At 35.9% G+C, this 22,635-nt stretch overlaps 1 protein-coding gene across 1 annotated transcript in view; it reads left to right on the top strand.

Annotated features, from left to right (window-relative positions):
- Farsb (phenylalanyl-tRNA synthetase subunit beta) overlaps positions 1-22,635 on the top strand; it is a 67,874-nt gene that overhangs the window by 7,014 nt on the left and 38,225 nt on the right. The window contains exons 2-13 of the mRNA XM_004864478.3: positions 896-951; positions 5,455-5,609; positions 7,777-7,846; positions 8,696-8,811; positions 12,164-12,314; positions 13,093-13,201; positions 14,305-14,375; positions 16,532-16,593; positions 17,706-17,757; positions 20,666-20,727; positions 21,001-21,208; positions 21,652-21,732. Of these exons, the coding sequence (XP_004864535.1) occupies positions 896-951; positions 5,455-5,609; positions 7,777-7,846; positions 8,696-8,811; positions 12,164-12,314; positions 13,093-13,201; positions 14,305-14,375; positions 16,532-16,593; positions 17,706-17,757; positions 20,666-20,727; positions 21,001-21,208; positions 21,652-21,732 (1,193 nt within the window). The remainder of the gene's footprint in view (positions 1-895; positions 952-5,454; positions 5,610-7,776; positions 7,847-8,695; positions 8,812-12,163; positions 12,315-13,092; positions 13,202-14,304; positions 14,376-16,531; positions 16,594-17,705; positions 17,758-20,665; positions 20,728-21,000; positions 21,209-21,651; positions 21,733-22,635) is intronic.

Below are 22,635 nucleotides of genomic sequence, written 5' to 3' on the forward strand. Positions count from 1 at the left end.
TTCACCTATATTGGACTGATTAGTTTCCAGCTTTATTCCCTCCCTAAAGTCTCTCACTAGTGAAAGCATCCTTAGTTGACCCTAAGAGGAGCTTTGTACCACCCCATACCTTGCTCTTAAAACAGCTTTTTCATAAGAATACACTAGTAATGATAGTTTGTCTTCAATTTTTGATGATGTGAAAACCCTGAAAATGCTCTATGAGGTAGCAGCAAAGTGGGATAAGGAAGAAAACTATTAATTACAGATTCACTCCTTCAGGGTGCTATGCCAGGCCCCTTATCCACCTGATTTCACTGAAATATTTCCAACAAATCTGTTCTAAAAATGTAAAAGGTCCCTGTGCAGATAAGGCGATAGTAAGGTTTGCATAAGGTGCCAAGCTCTCAGAACCCTCATCACATGGTTCCAACGCCAAGTGTTGGGCTGCACCAAACAATTTTAAGTATTATGACTTATGTAGTTCTTTTGCATAGGAACTGTGATTTGGAGCCTTCTTTCTCTTTGATCTCTACCTAACAAGTTTGTTATTTTTTCCATCTCAAGCCTATGCAAACTTCTCAGCACTGGAAACCTGATCCTATTGTCGATACTGGAATCCTCATCCCATTAATAGTTTTGTTTTTTGTGTGTGTGTATCCCAGGAATCGAACTGGGGACCTTGCACTTGGAAGGCAGGCAGCGGAACCACTGAGCTAAATCCCTGGCCTTTACTTTTGTTTTTCTTTTTAAATTTTTTTGGCAAGTCTTTCATTTGTTTTTAAATGGTGATGCCTGATGCCTAAAATTTAGTATGGTTCATGTAAGGTGATAAATAAGAAAATAGGATTGACATACATTATTCATTTTTGCTGAACAGATTAAAATTAACTTTTTTGTTTTTGTTTTTCCCTAGCTGACGAAGAATTTGATGAACTGTGTTTTGAATTTGGTCTGGAACTTGATGAAATTGTATGTATTAGATATTTGCTTATTGTTCAGATATCCTGTGTATAAGTCTACTCTTCAGGGGTTTACTCTATTTTAATTAGACAAAGATGACTCATTTTTGGGCCATGGTAAGTTCTGTGTTCTGGGGAAAATTACTTTGCCTCTGTGGTCTTATATTTAATGACTCTGGGCCTCCTTTTCATCTGTAAAATATGGGAGTTGGAGAATATGATCTTTGTAGATCCCTCTGGCTCTGAAATTTATGTGGTCTTGGATTTCTTTAAGATTTTTGTCAGTAGCACAAACTTTTTTTTAATGAATCAAGATACTGAATATGACAGATCTGAGCTACCGTGTGTGGTTTTTTATTTTGTTTTGTAAACAAATTAGGCTGTGTTTTGTTTGGATCCCTTCATTTCTCCCATTGCCATGTTATCTCCTCTTCTTTTTATAAATTCCTTCTGAAATCTGCCATCCCTGTGAGTTGAGTCAGCTTTCTTCACTAAAAATAATTTTACTACTGCTTTGCTGGAACAGTATTTAAACTCTAATTCTTTCTCATCCCTCCCTCCTATTACACAATATCAATTATACATTGTTTTAATTACAATATCAAAATTTAGAGGACATTACCACAGATTTTACAGAATTTAAAAGGATATAGAAAGCATATTACAAAAATCTTTTTTGAAATAAATTTGACAACTTCTAGGAAGTACCTTGGAAGACAAATTAATGAAACCGACTCTGGAAGAAATATAAAATTTGAATAGCACCTATTAAAGTATATTACTAGCTTGAAAACCTACTTATATAACAACAACAGGCTCATAAACATATTAGCTGATAAATTATATCAAACATTTAAAGCAGAAAAAAGGAGCACATCTCCCTTCATTTTAGGAACTCAACATTGTGCTAATCCTAAAACTGGATAAAGATAATAGAAGAGAAAAGTATGAACATAAATAAAAATTTGCCTAACAAAAGAAACTATTAGAAGTCAGATCTGGCAGTATGTGGTAAGTGGTTTTATTATAGTGATGGCAGTGTTGGTTCAGCGTTGGAAGATCCACCCCCAAAAGTCATCATTTTAACAGAGAAAAGGAAAAAGCCATATGATCCTATCAGTAGCTGCAGAAAAAGTATTGGACTAAATTCTACACCCGTTCATAGTAAAAGCTATCAGGAGACTAGAAGTAGAACAGAACCTTCTCAACAGATCAAAGACATGTACTCCATATTTCCAGCAAAAACACCTTATATGAGTGGAGAAGATACAATGCTTTCTCCCTAAGGTGGGGAACAAGGGCAGATATGCCTACTCTTCATCTGTCCATTAAACTTTGAAGCATAGACCCAAACCAAAATAGTCTAGCAATAAAAAGAAATAGCATAGGATTGGCAAGGTAGAAGTAAAATCTTTATATGTAGATATACTAAGAAATACTAAGAAATGATTTCTTAGAAAATGCTTTCTTGAGAAAATTTCTTGAGAATAATTTCTTGAGAAAATAGTAAGAAATCTTTTTTTTTTTTTGGTACTGGGGATCGAACTCGGGTCCTTACGCTTGCGCAGCAGGCGGCGAAACCACTGAGCTAAATCCCCGGCCCAAGTAAGAAATCTTTAGGAGCCCCTAGAACTTGTATTTGAATTTAGCAGGATTAGAAAACACAAGGTATATATTATAAGAATTCAGATCTATGTATACTTGCTATAAATGAAGAATTGGATATTGAAATTTAAAAGTTATGTAGGAGTACAACGGACCTGGAAAAGTACAAAGAAAAAAAAATAACAGTGTTGGAAGACATTTATCACCTAATTTTAAGACTTCTAAAGCTACAGTAATCAAAGCAATGTTGGCGTAAGGAAAGACATATAGATCATTTGAATAAAACAGAGAATCTAGAAATAGAACCACACATATATGGTCCACTGAGTTTTGAAATATTATTTAACATTAACATTTTATAGAACATAAACTCAGCTCACGAGCAAAGGAAAAGATAATGTTTTCAGCAAATGGTACTAGAACACCTGGTATCCGTATGTAAAAAATTAACCTCAACCCTTTATTTCCATCCATAAAAATAACTTGAAAGGATCTATGAACCTAAATATGAAAGACTAAAACTATAAAACTTTTAAGAAGAAATTATAAGGGAAAATGTTCATGAAATTAGGGTAGGCGAGAATTTCCTAGGATACAAAACATATGATGTATAAAAGAAAAAAATTAATAAATGATATTCCATCAAAATTTAGAACTTTAAGAGACATCATTAAGAAAATGAAAAGTAGTCCTTAACCATATTTATAATACATATAACCTATGACCTGAATATATAAAGAACTCTTACAGCTCATAAATAGACAACCCAGTTAAAAAGTACACACAAGAAGATGATAAATAGCCAGTACAGCACAAGGAAAGGTGTGCAGCAGTAGAATCAGAAAAATACTAATCAGTACAATAACAAGATCATATTATACACTCATTAGGAAGATTAAGTTAAAGGTTTTAAAAGAACAAATGTCAGCTTAGGTGTGAACCAGTTAGAACTTTCTAATACTGCTAATGTGAATGTAAAATGATAAAGCCATTTTGGAAAACAATATAGAAATTTCTTGTATTACTGTTAAGAACCAACAGTCCTGTTCTTTAGGTTTTTTTACTTAAGAGAAATGAAAACATGTTTACAATAGATTTGTACGTAGAGGTTGACTGTCCCTTATCTGAAATTCTTGGGACCAGAAGTGTTTCAGATTTTGGTTTGAAATCCACTTGATTTGCAAAGAGGACAGCTACTCCTGCTTTTTTTTCAGGTTCCCGTCACATGGAGTATTGTTTTCCACCCTTTAACTTTCAGTCTATGAGTTTCTTTTTAAATTAAGTGTTTCTGGTATGCAGCATATTGTTGGATCTTGCTTCTTGACTCATTCTGCCAGTCTGTTTCCTTTGATTGGTGAATTGAGACCATTAACACTGATAGTTATAACTGATACATATTGGTTTATCCTTGTCATGATTTTTTCTTTTTGTTGGATTCTCCCCCTTTACGTTTAATTTCTTATCGTGCCCGATGGATTCATTCTGCTGGGCTTTCTGGGGTTGTGATCCTCGTTGTGTTTTCCTGGATATTGTCTAAAATTTTTTGGAGTGCTGCTTTGGTATTCAAGAAGTTCCTAAGGTGCTCTTTGTCACGAAAGTATCTTATTTCTCCATCAATTTTGAAAGATAGTTTTGCAGGGTACATCAATCCAGGTTGGAGGCAGATTTCCTTTAGGGCTTGAAATACATCACTCCAAGCTGTTCTTGCCTTGAGGGTTTGCGTTGAGAAGTCTGCAGTGGTTCTGGTGGGCTTTCCTTTGTTTATGATTTGTTTCTTTAACTGCTTGTAGAATTTTGTTCTTTTGGGTTTCTGGAACCTTAACTGTTATATGCCTATGTATAGATTTTTTTTTTCTGGAAGTTTTCTTGAATCAATTCAAAACATTTACCTTTCATGGTAGATTTTGGGGATGAGACAGAAGTCTCATGGTGTTAGATCCAGTGACTAAGGTGGATCAAGACACTGTCATGAAAAAAACAAAAAGACACACTGTAATGTTTTTGTGAGCTTGTCTGTTTGAGGGCACTCAGCAGTAATATTCATCAAAGATTTTTTTTACCATGCTTCACAAAGATGCTCATGAAAGAACACTTCCAGCACTGTTTCTGGCCTCCTGTTATTAATGGCATGAAAGAGTTCTGGTTACTCAAGGATTTTGCTCCCTTCAGATTCATGCTGGTTTTCTTTTTTCGTCTCTCATTTAAACTTGCAATCTGGAAAAGTTTCTAGAGGTTTCAGTCCATATTTGGCTGACTCCAAGGTAGGGTGTCAGAGGGGCAACAGTTCATGGCAGTGGAAGATAGCAAAACCAACCAGAGCATCTTTGAATGTTTTTGTTTGCTTTTATATTATCACATTCTCATGGCTTGCTAGGTGTGGGTGCTCATAGGATTTGGATTTTGGAACCAATATCCTAGAAGTTCTATTTCTTTTATTCGGTGATTCATCTTCATCTCTTTGACATTTTTGTTGTTCCACCATGTTCTCGGTGGTGTCTTCACTTTTATTTAGATGGAAATGGACAAACTTTCTGTAAAGTGCCCAATCATAAGTAATTTAGGCTTCACAGGTTCTGCTGTCTTTGTTATAACTTAGCTGTTGCAATGTGTGGCAGCAGGTAATGCATTAATGAACAGATCTGTCTGTATTTCAGTAAAACTTTATTTGGAAAAACAGCTATCAGCCATGATGTGGCCAGTGGCCATTGTTTACTGACCTTTCCTTAGATAGATTTATGCTGTTCGGAAATGCCTGAGGGTGCTAGATGTATGAGCTGAGTAAGAGTCCTTTTCTGTCTGCTATAATATTTAATATTTTCATGTTTTCTTTTGCCTAAAAGTATGTAATGTAGTTTTATTAAAGAACAAGTTGTTATTAATTTTTCTTTTTGTCTTTGCCTTGTTTTAGACTTCTGAGAAGGAAATAATAAGTAAGGAACAAGGTAATGTAAAGGCAGAGGGGGCTTCAAATGTTATTCTTTACAAAATTGACGTCCCTGCCAATAGATATGACCTCCTGTGTCTAGAAGGATTGGTTCGAGGACTTCAGGTCTTCAAAGAAAGGTAAGGAAATGTGTGTATTAAATACTTTGCCAAGTTGGATCTCTTCCCTTTTCTTGCCCTGTCAGTACCCTTGGCAGCTGTACAGTTCATCAGCCGTAGTAGGATAACTGGAGAGTGACACTCAGTAGAGTGTAGCCATCTGAAATTTGCCCAAATATTCACCCTTTCATTTGAGGAATGTATTTTAAAAATAGGGGTTGATGGATTTTCATTGCTTAAAAACTTTGTTAGCAGGTTTGTGTCATTTCCCTCGGTAACCTCACTGGGGTGCAGTTTACTGGACTGGTTAAAGGTCAGGAGGAAGGCAGAGGAGGCAGTACTTTGTGTAGAGTGTCCTAAGTGAAAAACTTGAGTATCTTATGACGGTTGTACAACCTTGGGCATGTTAATTGGCTTCTGTAGTTTCAGTCTCTTAATCTATGAGGAAAAAGTTTTTAAGGCCCCTTCCAACTCTTTATTAATACAAAATATAATGAATTTATAAAGTAGGAAAGTTGAAAAAAATAGCTATCAAAAATAGTTATTTTTGGCCCGGGATTTAGCTCAGTGGTTCTGCTGCCTGCCCTGCAAGAGCAAGGGCCCGAGTTTGATCCCCAGTACCAAAAAAAAAAAAAGTCATTTTTAGCCAGGCGTGGTGGCACATGCCTGTAATCCCAGCACTCGGGAGGCTGAGGCAGGAATTGTCATGAGTTCGAGGGCAGCCTGGGCTGCATAGTCGAAGGCCAGCCTGAACTACAAAGGGAGACCCTGCCTCAAAAAACCAAAAAAAAAAAAAAAAAAAAAAGTTATTTTTAAAGAGGCAGGGTGTACCATGTATAGGTGTAAATTCCCTGTGATGAGTGTTATATTTATGTATGCCTAAAATGTGCCGACAGATGTTTTGCTATTAAAGAATAGTTATTTTTTTGTTTTTGACTGTTTTGGTCATTTGCAAAAGAATAAGAGCCTCCTTGTTTTGAGTTAGATTCTGAACTTATGAAAGCTTCAGATGAATGATGTGATTGGCCATTTGGTTAAGGTGGTTACAGTTTGGGGGTTGACCCAGTTGATTCTGTCCATAAATTGGATTCTTATATTTTAGGGTCAGTGATACCCTTTTAGAGTGTATTTTCTAGACCTGCCCAATCAGAATTTGTTTCTTTAATAGGCACCCTGTGTGATGTTTGTTTGAGATAGTCTCTCCGTGTAGTTTAGCCAGGCCTTGAATTCACTATGTAGCCCAGGCTGGCCTCAAACTCACGGTGATCCTCCTCTTGCCTCAGCCTCCCAAGTGCTGGGATTACAGGTGCCACCACCTGGCTGCCGAACTGTGAAAGTGACTTAAAATTTTTGCAACTTAAAAATATGGTCCGTGGCCCTGCAGCACCTGCATCAGGAGAGAGCTTACTAGAAATGCAGATTCTTGCAGGTGTGGTGGCCAGTACCTGTAATCCCAGCACAGAGAGAGCATGAGGCAGAAGGATCACAAGTGTAAAAGACCTGCCTGGACAAGTTAGTGAGACCTGTCTCAAAATAAAAAGGGTTGGGGATACAGCTCAGTGGTAGAGCAGCCCTGGGTTTGATCTCCAATACTGAGGTGAAAATGGGGAAGAGAAATGCAGACTCTCAGTCTCCATTTCAGACTCATTGGATCAGGATCTGAAGCTTAACAGACTCCTCAGCTGATTGAATATGCGCTGAAGCTTGAGAAACACTGTCCTAAAATGGTAGTTTCTAACCTCTGGTCATAAGAATCACATGGAAAAGACTGTTACCAAGTCTTTGTCTTGACTTTTCTGATTCAGTAGGTCCAGGACCAGGAAATATGTATCTTTAATAAGCCCAATTTTTTCTTCAAAGCTCAGAATTTTATGATTGCAATAAAACTTAAAGATTATCTAATTCACCCCCTTGAACAATGCTTTGTCAATGATTTTGTAGCCTTTGCTGGGACTCCAGTGACAGGAAACTGTTTGCCATGAAGCATTTTGTATCATTTTTTGGACAACTTTAAATGTTAGAAAGTTTGTTATTTTTAAAAAATATTCAATCACAATTTGAGATTCTGTAATTCAACCCATTACACTAATTCTGTTGATTGTTCTATACTATGTACAAGCACAGAATATCATTAATGTACCAAATGTTTTGGTTAGTTATGAGTAACTTTGTTCCAATATTACTTTAGGATAAAAGCTCCGGTGTATAAACGGGTAATGCCTAATGGAGAAATCCAAAAGTTGATTGTCACAGAAGAGGTAATAAAGATAAATTCTTATTTTTCCCTTTAAGAAATTTCTTTTATGTGATGAAAACAAAGCTTTTGTAAATAAGGAGAAGAAGAGGGGTTGAACGGAAGGGAGGGGAATGGGAAAAAAAGAAGCAAGATATATCATATACGGGCACAAATGCCCTGTAATGAACGTTATCATTATGTATACCTAAAATGTACCAATAAAAAAATAAAACGCAAAAAAATTCTTTTATGTATGCATCTCTATGGTAGGGACGAAAAAGGAATAAAACTGACCCCTTTGCCAATTTTAATTTTTTTCAGCAATTGATCCTTTGCTGAAATAGATGTGTTTTTAGCCTCTAGCCCTTAAAAAATTGTTCATTTACTACCAAGACGAAAAGAAAACAGAATACTTGTTCTCCATAAATAATTTGGGAAAATATCCAAATACTTACTAAAAATATATTTGAGGGCTGGGGAAGTAACTCAGTGACGGAGGGCTTGTTTAACAAGCACAAGGCCCTGAGTTCGATGACCAGCACTGCAAAAATAAAGTAAATAAAGGAAGCACATTGGAGATATAATTGTTTAAATTGTGGAATATCAATGAAATTTTTTAAGATAAAGTTTGGGGAAATTATTTTGGTAAAAATATGAACTATGAGCAAATTATTTAAAGATTAGTGTTTTCTCAGTACATTTTGACAAATCTTACTGAAATGTATTTGTTGATTAAATAATTAAATATAGATACTTGTTTGAATAAAAATTCGTGACACTTCCAAGAGTGTAGCTGCCTTTCTAGTATAAGATATTATTACAAAGAAAAAGGCTTAATCTTTACCATTTCTAATGTAATTATGAATTTCAGACCGCTAAAGTACGCCCTTTTGCGGTAGCGGCAGTTCTCCGGAACATAAAGTTTACTAAGGATCGATACGACAGCTTCATTGAACTTCAGGAGAAGTTACATCAGAATATTTGCAGGTTTGTGTTTGTGTCTTTCTGCCGCCTTCCCTCGCCTGCCCTCCCTCCTTACTCTTCGTTTCCCTTCTCCTTTCCCCTTCTACCTTCCCTCAATCCATCTCTTTTTTTTCCTCTTCTGCAGAATGTTTTCAAAGCATTTGTAAATTAATAGTACATTATGTGAGTTTAAATTTGCTTTAGCAGACTTATTTCTTACTTTTTTTTTTCCTCTGCTACTGGAGATTGACCCTAGGGCCTTCACACTGAGCTACAATCCCCAGCCCTGTTTTGTTTTTTATTTTGAGACAGAATCTTGATAAATTACCCAGGCTGAGCTTGAACTTTCTAGCCTCAGCCTCCCGGAATGTTGGGATTACAAGTGACACAGGCTTACAGGTGTGTGCTACCATGCCAGCCTCTTTGTTACTGTTTATAAATGGTAACTGTGTGGAGAGGCCATATATTTTGAATGCTATATCAAGAGGAATTAGCTAGTCCTGGAGATTTTTTCTTTACCTTGTTCAAATTATTATTAATGATTATACTACTAAATGTAAACCATGCTAATTTGAAATGTGAACTAGCATTTTAAAAAATTGAAAAAGGTTTTGGCTTGATCTTATTTTTCAAATGAGTGTAATTACAAATTGACAGTTAAAACTTGATTTTGCGTGCATACATGCATACATAAAGTTGAATTTAAATGACTGAATTTTACTTATTCTGTCTTACATTACATCATTTCTCATACAGCTCTCTTTAGTGCAGTGAACTTTAAACTTGTAGTTCCCAAACCTCTACCAGTCAAGGAAAAATGGGAGTCCTTGAATTAAAGTATTTCAAAAATTCTTTTTTTTCTTTTTCTCTCCCAGTACCAGGGATCGAACTCAGGACCTTGCACTTGCAAGGCAGGTACGGTGCCACTGAGCTAAATCCCCAGCCCTTTGTTTTGTTTGTTTTTTGAGACAGAGTCTCACTATGTAGTTTAGGCTGTCCTTGAACTCACTGTGTGGCTCAGGCAGGTTTTGAACTCATGGTGATCATCCTGCCTCAGCCTCTCAAGTGCTAGGGTTACATGCGTGTGCCACCATGCCCAGCTAGTATTTCAGAAATTCTTACATTTACTGATGATGAGAAACCCCAGATTGTAGGCAACATTTCAAGTTTCTCTGTGTTGGTCCTGTATCTCATGTTGACCCAAAGGTATTGACAGTTATATATATTGTGAATAATAATAGAAAAGCAAATTTTTATTTCTGAATAGTTGTAGTTTAGTAAGCTATAGAGATTGGAGAAGTGCTTGAGGGGTATGCGATGGAGTAGGGTCAGGACAGAACGAGAAACTTAAATATTTTCTTCTGTGGTGAAAAATGTTTAAAAATAAAAATCAAGCTTGTTGCAGTGGTGCATGCCTGTAATCCTAGCTACTTGGGAGGCTGAGGCAGGAGGGTCACAGGTTGGAGGCCAGCTTGGCCAGCTTAGCCAGGCCTTGTCTCAAAATTTAAAACAGGGCTGGGGACGGAGCTTAGTGGTAGAACAGGCTTGGGTTTAATCCCAGTACGGAAAGAAAGAGGGAGGGAGGGGCAGAAAGGGAGAACAGATGAACGGAGAGAGGGAAGGCAGAGGAAAGAAACAAAGGAAATCACACCTTGGGTGAATCCCACCTGAGACGTATTTGCTCAGATGATTCTAGATCATACTTATTTGCAGTCTATATACTAGCTTGCTTATGTCATTACCTGTTTTTAAAAACATAAGATACTAAGTTTCTGATGAAGTTAAGCTAGTAGGTAGTCAAGCTAGATTGTCTATTTTGGACGAAAGTCAGAGGCATTTCCTCAGTTCAGCTTTAAGCTCTGCTATATGTGGTATATCTGAAAACAGTGAGCTTTATCTAAGGGGAAGAATAGCACACACCCTATTTCTCTGCCATGCTAGTCATTTCCTAGCCATAAATCCTTAATGATCACTCCAGTGAACTTTGGAAGTTTGTGTTTTTCTAGCAATATATCCATTTTGTCTAAGATATTATATATTGCCATAAAGTTGTTCATGATGTTTCTGTATTCTTTCAACATCTATATCCATAGTGATGCCACCTCTTTTTTTCCTTATTCTTTCTTCTCCATATCCATTTTATTGATTTTTCAAAGAAAGGACTTCTGATTTCATTGATATTTTTTTCTCTATTTTTCATTGATCAAGAGGTACTTTTTCTAGGGCTAGTTTCTACCTTTTTTTTTTTGGTACCAAGGTTTGAACTCGGGTCCTTGTGCTTGCGAGGCAGGCAGCAGAACCACTGAGCTAAATCCCCGGCAGTTTCTACTTTCTTACTCTTGGAATTTGCGATTGCTCATTTATCTAAACTTGTTCAAATATGTATATTTTGTCTTGTTGTAATTATGGGTTTGTTATTGTCCATGAGCGTGTAACTCCCTGGCTAAAGTGTCCCTTCCTTTTTGCTTGCCAGCTATTCTGTTCAGTTCAACTGTAGCTGTTAAAGTTCTAGTTTGCCAGTCTTGGAGATTGACCAGAATTTAATATTAAGCATCTTGTGTTTCACGCATATGTTTGGTTATGCATGAATACTCAAATACATGTGCACATACACATTAAACTCATTTTAAGGAGTCTTAAGAACGTAAGCTTTGACCAAATCTCTTTTTGGATTGACTCTTAGAAGGTTTAGAGTCAAATTTGTGACCCTTCCTGGTAAAACTTAGGCCTTTAGGTTTTAATTCAGTATTAACATTTTCTGACTCTGATTTGTATCTCTGTTTTATTTCTTTCTCTTTTATTTTGTAGCTTGCTATAAATTCCTAAAATTATCTTAAATCCTTTTTAGATAAATCATAGAATGGAAACAAATAACTTTTGAACTGTTGCACATGAAACTTTAAATGTAATTCACAGCTGTTAAAATTAAATTTTTCATTACCCCAGTAATAGCTATGTCAGAGAAAATTTAGGAAAAGAGAAAAGCCCCCCAAAATAGGAGTTTGATAGTTTATTCTAATTCAGTCAAACATTTATGCTTCCTGGAGGACAAGAGGAAACAGGTATAAAGAGCATACTGACTTTGAAGATGTTCTGTAACATGTTACTTGGGAAAGCAGAGTGGCAAAGAATTAGCTTAAGCTATTGAAATGTTTTAAGTAGCTTTATAACTTCTCACTGTTTTAATGGTTTTGAGAATTTGTTAATTATATTTGCTAAAGATACCATACAATAACAATGGGCTGTTTTAGGAGTGTTTAAAATAAAAAATTTTAAACAATCCATGTAATTGTTAGGGTTTCTGTGGTGGAATATTCAAATCTTTTTCTCTCTTTTTCCCCTCCTTTTTCCTTTTTCCCCTCTTTTCAACATTAAGGAAAAGAGCATTGGTTGCTATTGGTACCCATGATTTGGATTCTTTATCAGGCCCATTTACTTATACTGCAAAGCGTCCTTCAGATATCAAATTCAAACCTTTGAACAAGACCAAGGAATATACTGCCTGTGAACTAATGAACATATACAAGGTAAATACTCATTTACATTATTCAGTAGCTTTGCATAAATCATCAAATCTTTCGAAGTCAAGCCTTGGAATTGTGGAAATGTAATGAATACTTTTTAAAACTTACAGCTTCTGGGCTTCAGTCAGATTCACGTGATTCAGAGTAAGGCCTAGATCTCAGTTTTGTTTACTTTTACTTTTTTAATTTCTTGGATGATTTTAGTGTACAGCTAGAATTGAGAGTCACTGAAGCAGATTATAGCACCATTATAATCTTCAATTTTGTGTAACATAAGGAAAGTAAGATTTAGCTAATTTGTGTGTGTGTATGCACGCGTGTGTGAATGCTATTACAGAATGTTTACCTCCTGTTAGCATAGAGTCCAACAGTAAAAATTAATTCAGCCATCACTTCACAAATAGAAATGGTGAGTATAACTTGCAAAAAGGAGCTGTTACCCTTGGCTTGCTTTGCAAGAAGTTTCTGTATACCTAAATAGTCTTGAGATGGTTTGCATCTTGTTTGATATGACATAGGAATACCAGTGCACACCTATCTTCAGTCTTGAAAAATGACTCAGTTGTGTTCTCCTGTCTCTCTAGTAGGAGATGAAGTTGTAAAAAAGATGTTAAGAATTTAACTTATACTAGAAAATGTTACGAGTTTAGAGCTTTCTATAATTTGGGGTGTGTTCATGTTTTTATCAGTTTCTCCCCCCTTTTTAATGTCAGATTAGAGTGTAAACTGATTATAGTAAAAGAAATAAAAAGGTGACTTTTTTGACTTAATTTTTTTGCAGACTGACAACCACCTTAAACATTATTTACATATCATTGAAAATAAGCCTCTGTACCCAGTTATCTATGATAGCAATGGCGTTGTCCTTTCAATGCCTCCAATCATCAACGGTGAGTTACTCCATGAGCATCATGGATTTTTGCTGTTTCTTTATCGTTAGAGTTTTTGTAGAATTTTCAATAGACTTGGGTGAATTAAACAGATCTTAATGTGAGATTCTCAGGACTTTTGATTTTAATAGTTCATTTCATTTTCTCAACATTTTATTCATAAATAACTTTTATTCATAAATTTATAAATATTATTTATAAATCTGTAAATATTTATGTGAATATTTTCTGCTACCAGACTTGGGGTTCTGTAATATTCTTCCAAAAAATATTAATGTTTTAGTTTTAGTCTGATTCACTTGGTTAAATTCAAACTCTGTCTTGTCTGTAGTTTTATAGTTAAACTAAAACTTTACATTTTTTTTCCGAAGTTTATTTTGTGAGGCAATTTGAGAGTGTTTACAACCTTAATGATAACTTAAGCCATAGATGTTTGCCTTTTTGGAGGCGAGAAAGAGGTTTAACTGATTAACAGTGGGAAGGAAAATCTCCTCAAAATCTGGAACTGTAAGCTAAGAACAGGAGGCTTGAGTTAACCAGATCTAGACACAAACCTTAACCTTGCTGGTTAATAGCTTCTGTTTGTGTTCAAGTCATTTAATCTTTCCAAATCTGAGTTGTCTCGACTGTAAGACTGTAATTATGTCGTAAGATTGTGGTGAAAATAAAATAAAACAGTGCTTGCTGTAAAAGCTTGATATTACTTTATCTATATTCCTTAATTTAAAATGGGAGTTTAAAATGAAAATTATGGCTAAGCATGGTGGCTCACACCTATAATCCCAGCACTCTGGGAGGCTGAGGTAGGAGGATCGCAAGTTCAAGCCCAGCCTGGTCAACTTAGTGATTTAATGAGACCCTGTCTCAAAAAGGGGGGGAGGGGCTTGGAGATGTAGCTCAGTGCAGAGTCCCTGGGTTCAATGCCTGATAGTGCAAAATAAATGTACAATGATATAAAATAAAATAAAAGTTGTGTGTCTCCCAATCTCTAGGTGTTAATGTTTTGTTCTAAATTTAAAATGTGGTTTCTGCTTTGTTGAACTTTGCAGTACTTATTTCTGAAACTTTTTTTTATTATTGCTATTGTTTCCCATTCATTTCAGGGAATCACTCCAAAATAACAGTAAATACAAGAAATATATTTATTGAATGCACAGGAACTGACTTTACTAAGGTAAATATTTTTGTACTATGAAATAGGATAAATTTTGCTTTTGGACTAAGACTACATGGTTAAAATTTAGAATATGCTTATTTTGTAAGTGGGAACATCTTTTAGTAATGTAAAATATTAAAAAGTTGCAGATAGGTGCAACCACTGTGGAAATCAGTGTGGAGATACCTCAAAGAACTAGGGCTACAGGTCTCATTTGACCCAGCTGTAGATCTTCCCAAAAGAATTAAAAAGAATCATACCATAGCACTATATGTGCACCCATGTTTATAGTGGCACAGTTTGTAATAGCTAAAGCTTGGAAACATCCCAAGTGTCCATCAACTGGAAACTGGGTAAAGAAGATGTGTTTTTTTTTTTTTTAAATGGAGTACTACTCAGGCATAAAGAATGAGAAACTAGAGACATTTATAGCTAAATGGATGCATATGGAGGCCATACTCTTAAGTGAGATAAATAGGACATACATGTGTAAATACCGAATAGTTTCTCTAGTGTGAGAAACTGAAAGTGTAAATAAGGATTAAAATGATTAAAACGAATAATTGATAATTTGAAATAGGAAAAGGTCCAAAGAGGTAGGGGTGGTGGGAGGGAAAGGGGAAAGGGAAGAATGGAAAGGAAAAATTATGAGAAAAGAAAAAAAGTGGAAACGCAATCTATGTAAATAGGGAAGGGTGGAGGGGGTGAAGGGTGCACAGGTAATGGGGAAAAAAATAAGAACCAAGATACATCATGTACAGGTACAAGCACCCAATGATAAATGTAAATGTATTGTATACCTAAAATGTACCAATAAAAGAATTTAAGGGGAAAAAAAAGTTGCAGATATTCTACACTTTGTTTATGGTGCTTTTGTTAATTCAACAAAAGTTTAATGAGCACCTAATGTCTTTCTAGTGCCAATAATGAGTTATGAGATTTTTGACTTCAAAGAACTCCTGGTCTAGTGAGAGAGTTAGCCATACATGTAACTATAAAACACAGACCTGAATAAGTGCTCTAAGGAGATCTGTATAAAACATATACAATATCTTGGTTGGCTTAATTCAAATGGTAAATAATGTACCTATGTATACTTAGTAATTTTTTTTTAAAAAAGGAACTGGGTATAAAGTTTCATTTAGCAAATTCATAAAGTGTTTATGCCGCAAAGATATCTAGTATATGGATTTGTAGCTGCTTACCCACTTTCAGTCCCTATGTATATTGGATTGGATTGCTGTGAAAGCTTTCTTCTATGACATGTGACTTTTATACATGTTCAAAGCATAGAATGAGATGGCAATTAAGCAAATTAAGAAAGATAAGCTTGAATGGCAGAAGGCTGAACTATAGAAAGAGGCAAATAATGGCATTCACATAGATCTTAGGGAATTAGAGACCATTCAAGGTATTTCATGTATAACTTTTACTTATCAAATTTGCCTTCAGAAATATTGTCAGGGTAATACAGATTTTACTATTTAAATTTCTTTAAACTTTAAATGCATGTATTGACAAACCTTGGATATCTTTACTAAAGCTTATGTCAGACATATAAATATACATAAAAGCAAAACATATCCCAGTAAAGTTTTATTTTTTCCTAAGAATACCTTTTTCAATTAAAATTTTTTTTAAACAAACTTAGATGCGTCTTACTACATACCATTCTACATGTTTTGTGTTTACTAATGCACTTGATCCTCATAGTAGCAAATGAGATGGGAACTTTTTTATATATCCACTTAACAGATAAGAAAACTGAGATGCCAAGAAGATAAGTAGTTTGTCTAAAGTCACATTGTTACTAAGTGGCTGAGCCAGGTTTCAAGCAGTCTGGCTTCAGAGATTTATGAAATTGATAATATTTACTCCAATAATGAGCCATTTATCTCTCTTGAAAGCTGATGAACGAAAGTTGGGGGAAGGAGAACTAAATGATTTGTCTCAGTCATGGATTGTAATTCTCAGAGAACTGCATAAATGCAGAACACCTGAAGAGGAGAACGAGACTACACATAAGTTTTTATTTCACTTCCTTTCTTAGAATGTATGTGCAAGGGTCCATTTCTGGTGTTTGGAGACTAAATTGTATTAAATATTCATTACCATCTGAGTGAAGAGATAATGTATTTATAGATTAGCATACTACTTATATTTTCATTTTGCAGGCAAAAATAGTCCTGGATATTATTGTCACCATGTTCAGTGAATATTGTCAAAATCAATTTACGTAAGTTCCTTCAGCATTTTTGTTGATGGCCTGCTGTTCTGAAGCCAAGACACTTAAGTATTTGGGCTAAATATGATGATGAAAAACGTTCCTGTTACTAGAACATAGAGTATGTTGGGGGAGATAAAATGCATATCTAAATAATATATGAAGTAAAAAGTGGTAAGTATTTTAAATTAAAAGTTTTGGTGCTGTTCTGGGGTTTGTAAGGGCAAGTTCCTGCCAGCTGAAGCAATCTGGGAAAACCTCACGGTGGCAGTGAAATTCAGGCTGTGTTTAGGGGTCATTGAATTTGAGAATGTAAAAGATGGAAGAACAGAAAAAGGAACAGCTAAGCAAAGGTGGAGAAGTGTATTTAAGAGTGAAGCATATATCCTATATGTATTAGTAAGATTATTTTTTCCAAAGCATTTTTAAAATTATATTTAATAAGCCTTTGTAGCCCCTACTTTATACGAGGATCATAGTCTGTTCCAGAGTGTTATTTATAATTCAAAGTAAATATATAACTATAAAAAGCATGGCTGAAATTACATGGGCTATAGCAGCTTTTTTAAAAAATTGATTTGGATTTCAGTGGTTGTTATTGGTTGGCTTTTGTCGTGTAACACACTACCGTGTAGGTCCTGGGTACATATCAGTATTGCCAAGGATTCCGTATAGGATGCATACTGTGCACTACCAGGAAGTAAACTTTGCAAGTGGGCTTTACCTAAAGGGACATGGGAGTCTTAGAAGATGGAGGTGTTGTATTCCTATATGTAGCAGTGGTGGCGAACCTTTTAGTGATGAGTGCCCAAACTGCAACCCAAGACCCACGTATTTATTGAAAAGCGCCAACACTGATGTTACCGGATACTCGGCTGCTGGAGCGATGCTGGGACCACTTGGCTCAGCTGCAGACAGGGCTCTGCCTGCCCACTGTGGCACGGGTGCCATAGGTTCACCACCACTGGTATATAGAAAAATTAATCCAAGCAGTAGGGGAGGATGTGATAGATGTAATGTGTTACAGTTGGAGTTGTAGATAAATGAAACATTTATTAACCGTACACATTTCTAGGATTTATGATCCATTTAAAAAATTTTACTTCTTTTTTTTTTTTTCAAAGGGTTGAAGCAGCTGAGGTAGTTTTTCCTAATGGAAAATCAAATACCTTTCCAGTAAGTATTTAAAAACTGATGGGTGGCGGTGATAGTACTGCTAATAATGACTAGATGGGTTCTTCCTGTCAGTTTATCCATCCACTGACCCTTGTACCAGGTACACTTTGTGCACTGTATGGATTTAATCCTCACTATATATAACTTTGTGAAGGTATCTGCTCTTATTGGGTCTTTTCTAGAGGGAGTTTCTGAGGCATTGAAATGTTAAATAGGTTGCCTGTTACTATTAAGTGGTCGAGCTAGAATTTAAGTTCAGACTTCTGACTTCATCTGCTAACATACTTTGTTGAATAATAAGATTATATAGCCATAGTTCATATGATTTATCCTTTTATTAACTAGTTAACTGAGGAATTTTATAGTCTTATCCCTTTTAAGATTACTTAGCTCTGCAAATCTAATTAGTCTGTTCACACTTGACCTAACAGTTGCTGAAGGCCATCACTGTAATTAATAAATTATTCAAGTGAATTAATAAGACTAATTTAGTAGGATATATACTTTTAGTAGAGTCACGGTCAAGATAAATGATCTTGGTGAAAAACATAAACTATTATTAATTGATTAGGGTTATTTCCTACGTGACTTATCATAGTCATTTAGTTACGGTTCTGGTTAAGACTATTCTTTGATGAGTTTTTTTCCTTTGGACTTGTCACTGTTCCCCAGTCATTTATGAAGTGAATCAGAGCCTAGATTAGTGAAATAAGCTTTTAAAGTAAATAAAACCTGACAAAATCAAAGCCTCCACTTTCCTGAAAACATTAGTATTTAGCATCATATTTTATTCCAGAGTATTTATGAGTCAGAATAAATGTATAACCATAGAAGGTATAACTGAAACAATTTGGACAATATCAGGGGTTTTTTTAGTAGCTATCAATCAGTTAGGTGTTGCTGTGTACCCCAAGACCCAGTGGCTTTAAAATAACAACCATGTATTTGTCTCATGATTCTCTCTTGTCTAAGGCAGCTTAGCTAATCTCTGCAGAGCTTGCTCATATCTGCAAATCACTTGGGTGGTTGACTGGCAGGGAGATGGCTGGAATGACCTCACTCAGGTCTGCTTCTTGGAAGTGGAGTCATGTGTTAACTGTCCCTCAACATCTAGCTTGCTAGCCTGGCGTCTTAGGAGATGTTTTTTTTTTTCCTAGTGGTGCTGGGATTAGAACCCTGGGCCTTATGTGTGTTAGTCAAGCACTGTACCACCGAGCTACGTCTTCAGCCCAAGCTTGCTTGCAGCAAGAGAGAGAACCCAGTGCTTAAGTGCTTTTCCAGCATGATGTCCAGTTGGCCAGTGCCAGCCATGTGGCTGGGTTTGAGGGCTGAGGAAGTAGACTTCGTACACTTTTCTCCTGCAGATAACTCTTTAAAACCATCTATTTGTATGGTAGAAAACATAAATTTGAAATGGTGGGCTCACTGAAGAGGAATAATGCATGAGTGTTTTGGCATTTGCTAATTTATTTGTTTCTTAACTTAGATTAGAACAACTCTTAGGTTATCTTCTTGGAGGAGAGAGATCCTCAGGGTGAAAGCCTATTCTTCCTAACATGAAATAGCATATTTTCTCAAAGACTTTGAAAGTTTTCTCTAGTCTTTTATTACTTTGTGAAAAAGAACAAGGTTTTGGAATAAGAGAACTGTACATAAGTAGTAGAGTCAGACTAAAGGTTAATGGTGTGAGCTTTGGAATTAAGCTCTCTAAATTTGTGTAATAATTGATTAGTTTATTCATAGTTACTTCATGTGTACATGCATTTATTAAACATACCCTGAATACTTATCTGCTAAGCATGTTTTCTAAGCACTGGGGGTATAATACTATTTGCTTTCAGCAGCTTACCATTTTGTGATCTAGGACTAGTTATTCATCTCAAACCCCTTACCTGTAAAATGAGAGTACTAGGCATTTGCTGGGGGGACTAAGTAGGATTATCTTAAAAATGTGTCTTATACTGTTGGCTCACAGTAACATTTTGGTAAAGTTTTTTTAAAATTTGTTTATTTGTTTTACTATTATAATTATTAGCATCTAGGCTAGTGTCTCCCAGACTCCACTGTGCATTCATTTCACTGGGATCTTGATAACCTGCAGATTGGGCTTTAGTATGTCTGGCGTCACTGTTGCTGGCTATACAGGCCCGAATCTGCCTTTCTTACACCCACTTGATGCCAGTGCTTCTGCTCTGAGGACTGCATTTTGGGTGTCAAAACAGGTTTTTAAATATATAGTTTTTTCTAGTGGCAGTTATACTTTTGAGAGTAATTCAGTGATGAGTATTCATGTGTATCCAAAGGTGAAAAGCCTGTGTTTTATGTGTGTGTGTTCCTTATCTGATATAGTAAAGTTATGTACCATTTGAAGGAGAGGAAGGACTGATTTGTGAGATGTTCCCACCTCTGTAGTCTCCTGGAGACTTGATCAGGACAGGACTTGATCATTGCATTTTCCCACCTGGGAAATGTTATGAGAACTTTTTTAAATAGCTTTAGTCTTCGTATGGTGGATAATACATTGTGACACTTAAATTATTCTTTCTTGGTCATACATACACCTGTTTGCTTGAGATGAGACTGAAAATCTTAGCCAGGATTTACAAACATCTTAAAAATGATGTAATTTACTATAGGGAATGGTGAAGAGCCATCTAAAAGAGAAAAATATTTGGCATTTTACATTATTTTCAACATCTGAAAATTATCTAGCAAGTAGAATTGTTCATATGAGTCTAACAGCAGATTTCTTTTATAATATGAGTTTTTTTTTTCTCTAATAATGTTTTAAAACATCAGGTTCATTTTTAATGTGTAGAAGGGTAATACAACTGCAACTGAACTGTAGAGTGAAAAGCTCCATATCATGGGGAATGATTTAAGCTTTTAATCTCTTTGTCTGTGTAAGGAACTGGCTTACCGGAAGGAGATGGTGAGAGCTGATCTAATTAACAAGAAGGTTGGAATCAGGTATGCTTTGAAAATTTAATTTATTTACTTACCGTTTGGGAAAATTTGAACAAAGTACACTCAAGTCTATTTAATTTTTCCTGAATGAATGTTTGGAGAGGGTTTTGATATCCTTCAGAAGAAGTTCAGAAACAGTAGAACATCAGTTCAGATATCTGATGTCTAATGGGACTCAAAAAGTGAGGTTGCTGTAGTAGCATATTTTAAAACAACATGTAAACACGTTTTTTACGTAATCCAGCAATGTGTGTGGTTTATACATTCCTCTTTCAGAGAGACTCCAGAGAATCTTGCCAAGCTTCTGACCAGAATGTATTTAAAGTCAGAAGTCATAGGCGATGGGAATCAGATTGAGGTGGAGATCCCTCCCACCAGAGCTGACATCATGCATGCATGTGATATTGTGGAAGATGCAGCGATTGCTTATGGATATAACAACATTCAGATGACTCTCCCAAAAACATACACCATCGCTAATCAAGTAAGATTGCACCCTTAAATCAACACTGCTTATTGTTAAAAACTGATTATTGAATGCCAGGAAGGCTTCGAGAAAAGCAGAACATAGGAACTAAGCAGTATTTGGATATGCTTTGCTATGAGAATCATTTGCTGTGGAGAGGATACAAAACAGATGCCCAAATCCTTAGAGTAAGTTGAAAACCTGTGGTGACTGGTTCTTTGAGGCAAGGCAGGTTTTGAGTGTGGAGCCTTTGTTGCATCTAGAGCGGAAAGATTCATTTGCTCAACTTGGGCCGGGAGGCAGAAGCTGTGTACGGGAGAGGTGGCGGGTGGGTCGAGGGTGGGGGTGTTAGGAAGAAGTTAGCAAGGGAGATAGATGTTTCTTCTTGACAAAGTTTGTATAAATATCTCTTTAAAAATACAGATTTTATTGAAGTGAAATAAAGTGAACGTTTTTTCCAGTTTCCTCTTAACAAGCTCACTGAGCTTCTCAGACATGACTTGGCAGCTGCTGGATTCACCGAAGCGCTCACCTTTGCTCTGGTATGTCTGAAAACATACTCTTCTGCTCAGCTGATTGTTTGGTCTCAGAATTATTTGTTTTGTGATTTCTTATACAAGTTAATAAAATCTAGACTGCTAAAATTTCCAAATTCTACAAGTATAACTGTTACTCGAGATTGTTCAATTTCTAGGAAAGAAATGTTGAAGCATTTCTTTTTATAGTTACAGAAGAACATAAAGGCCTAGAAAAACATCTTCAGTAATAGATGACAAAGTATTGTGTAGTTTCATGTAAGTGTTAAGGGTTCACAATGAATTTCCTAACCAGATTTATTAAGTTAGAATATTTGGTCTTTATTTGGTTGAGGCTATGCCCGCTAGATGCCACCCGTGTTAAGGTCTTGTGGGCTGTTCCACATTAAACTTATTTCTTTGTCTTTGAACATGTTCACAAACATTTGCTTTGAGTTGAAAAGCTGACATAAAAGGCCCAAATCAGGAAATGAATTTTATTACAAAATCAGAAGGAAATCTCCCTCCCCCTCCAGATTGACCATTTGAAAGAATCAAATGTGTATGTAATTTGTAGGGGTTTTTCCTCTTGTCAGGCATTCTGTGGTGCCTACATTGTAGTTCTTGAGTATTCAAATAGGTTTCAATCTAATGACCTGTGGTAGGAGCAGGAAACTCCCCCCGACCCCTAGTCAACCCCAGCTCTGAAATCCTTAATCTTTTAGAGTATTTAATGGATTGTCTAGATCTTGAAGTGTAGGCTTTGATTTTTCTAGTTCATCAGTTACTCATTCTGCCTCTGCAGTCATAGCTAGTCAGGAAGGTTTCTGGGCTGTGCTTGGACATGGCTTCAGGATCGTTCCTAAGAGCTGACTATAACATGCAATGAATTCTTTTTACCATTTCAGTTATGCTACACTGTTCTTTGTT

The sequence above is a fragment of the Heterocephalus glaber genome, unplaced genomic scaffold, assembly GCF_053883595.1.
Source record: "Heterocephalus glaber isolate CG9 unplaced genomic scaffold, H.glaber_assembly_v1.0 deba00000621, whole genome shotgun sequence".
Lineage (NCBI taxonomy): Eukaryota > Metazoa > Chordata > Mammalia > Rodentia > Bathyergidae > Heterocephalus > Heterocephalus glaber.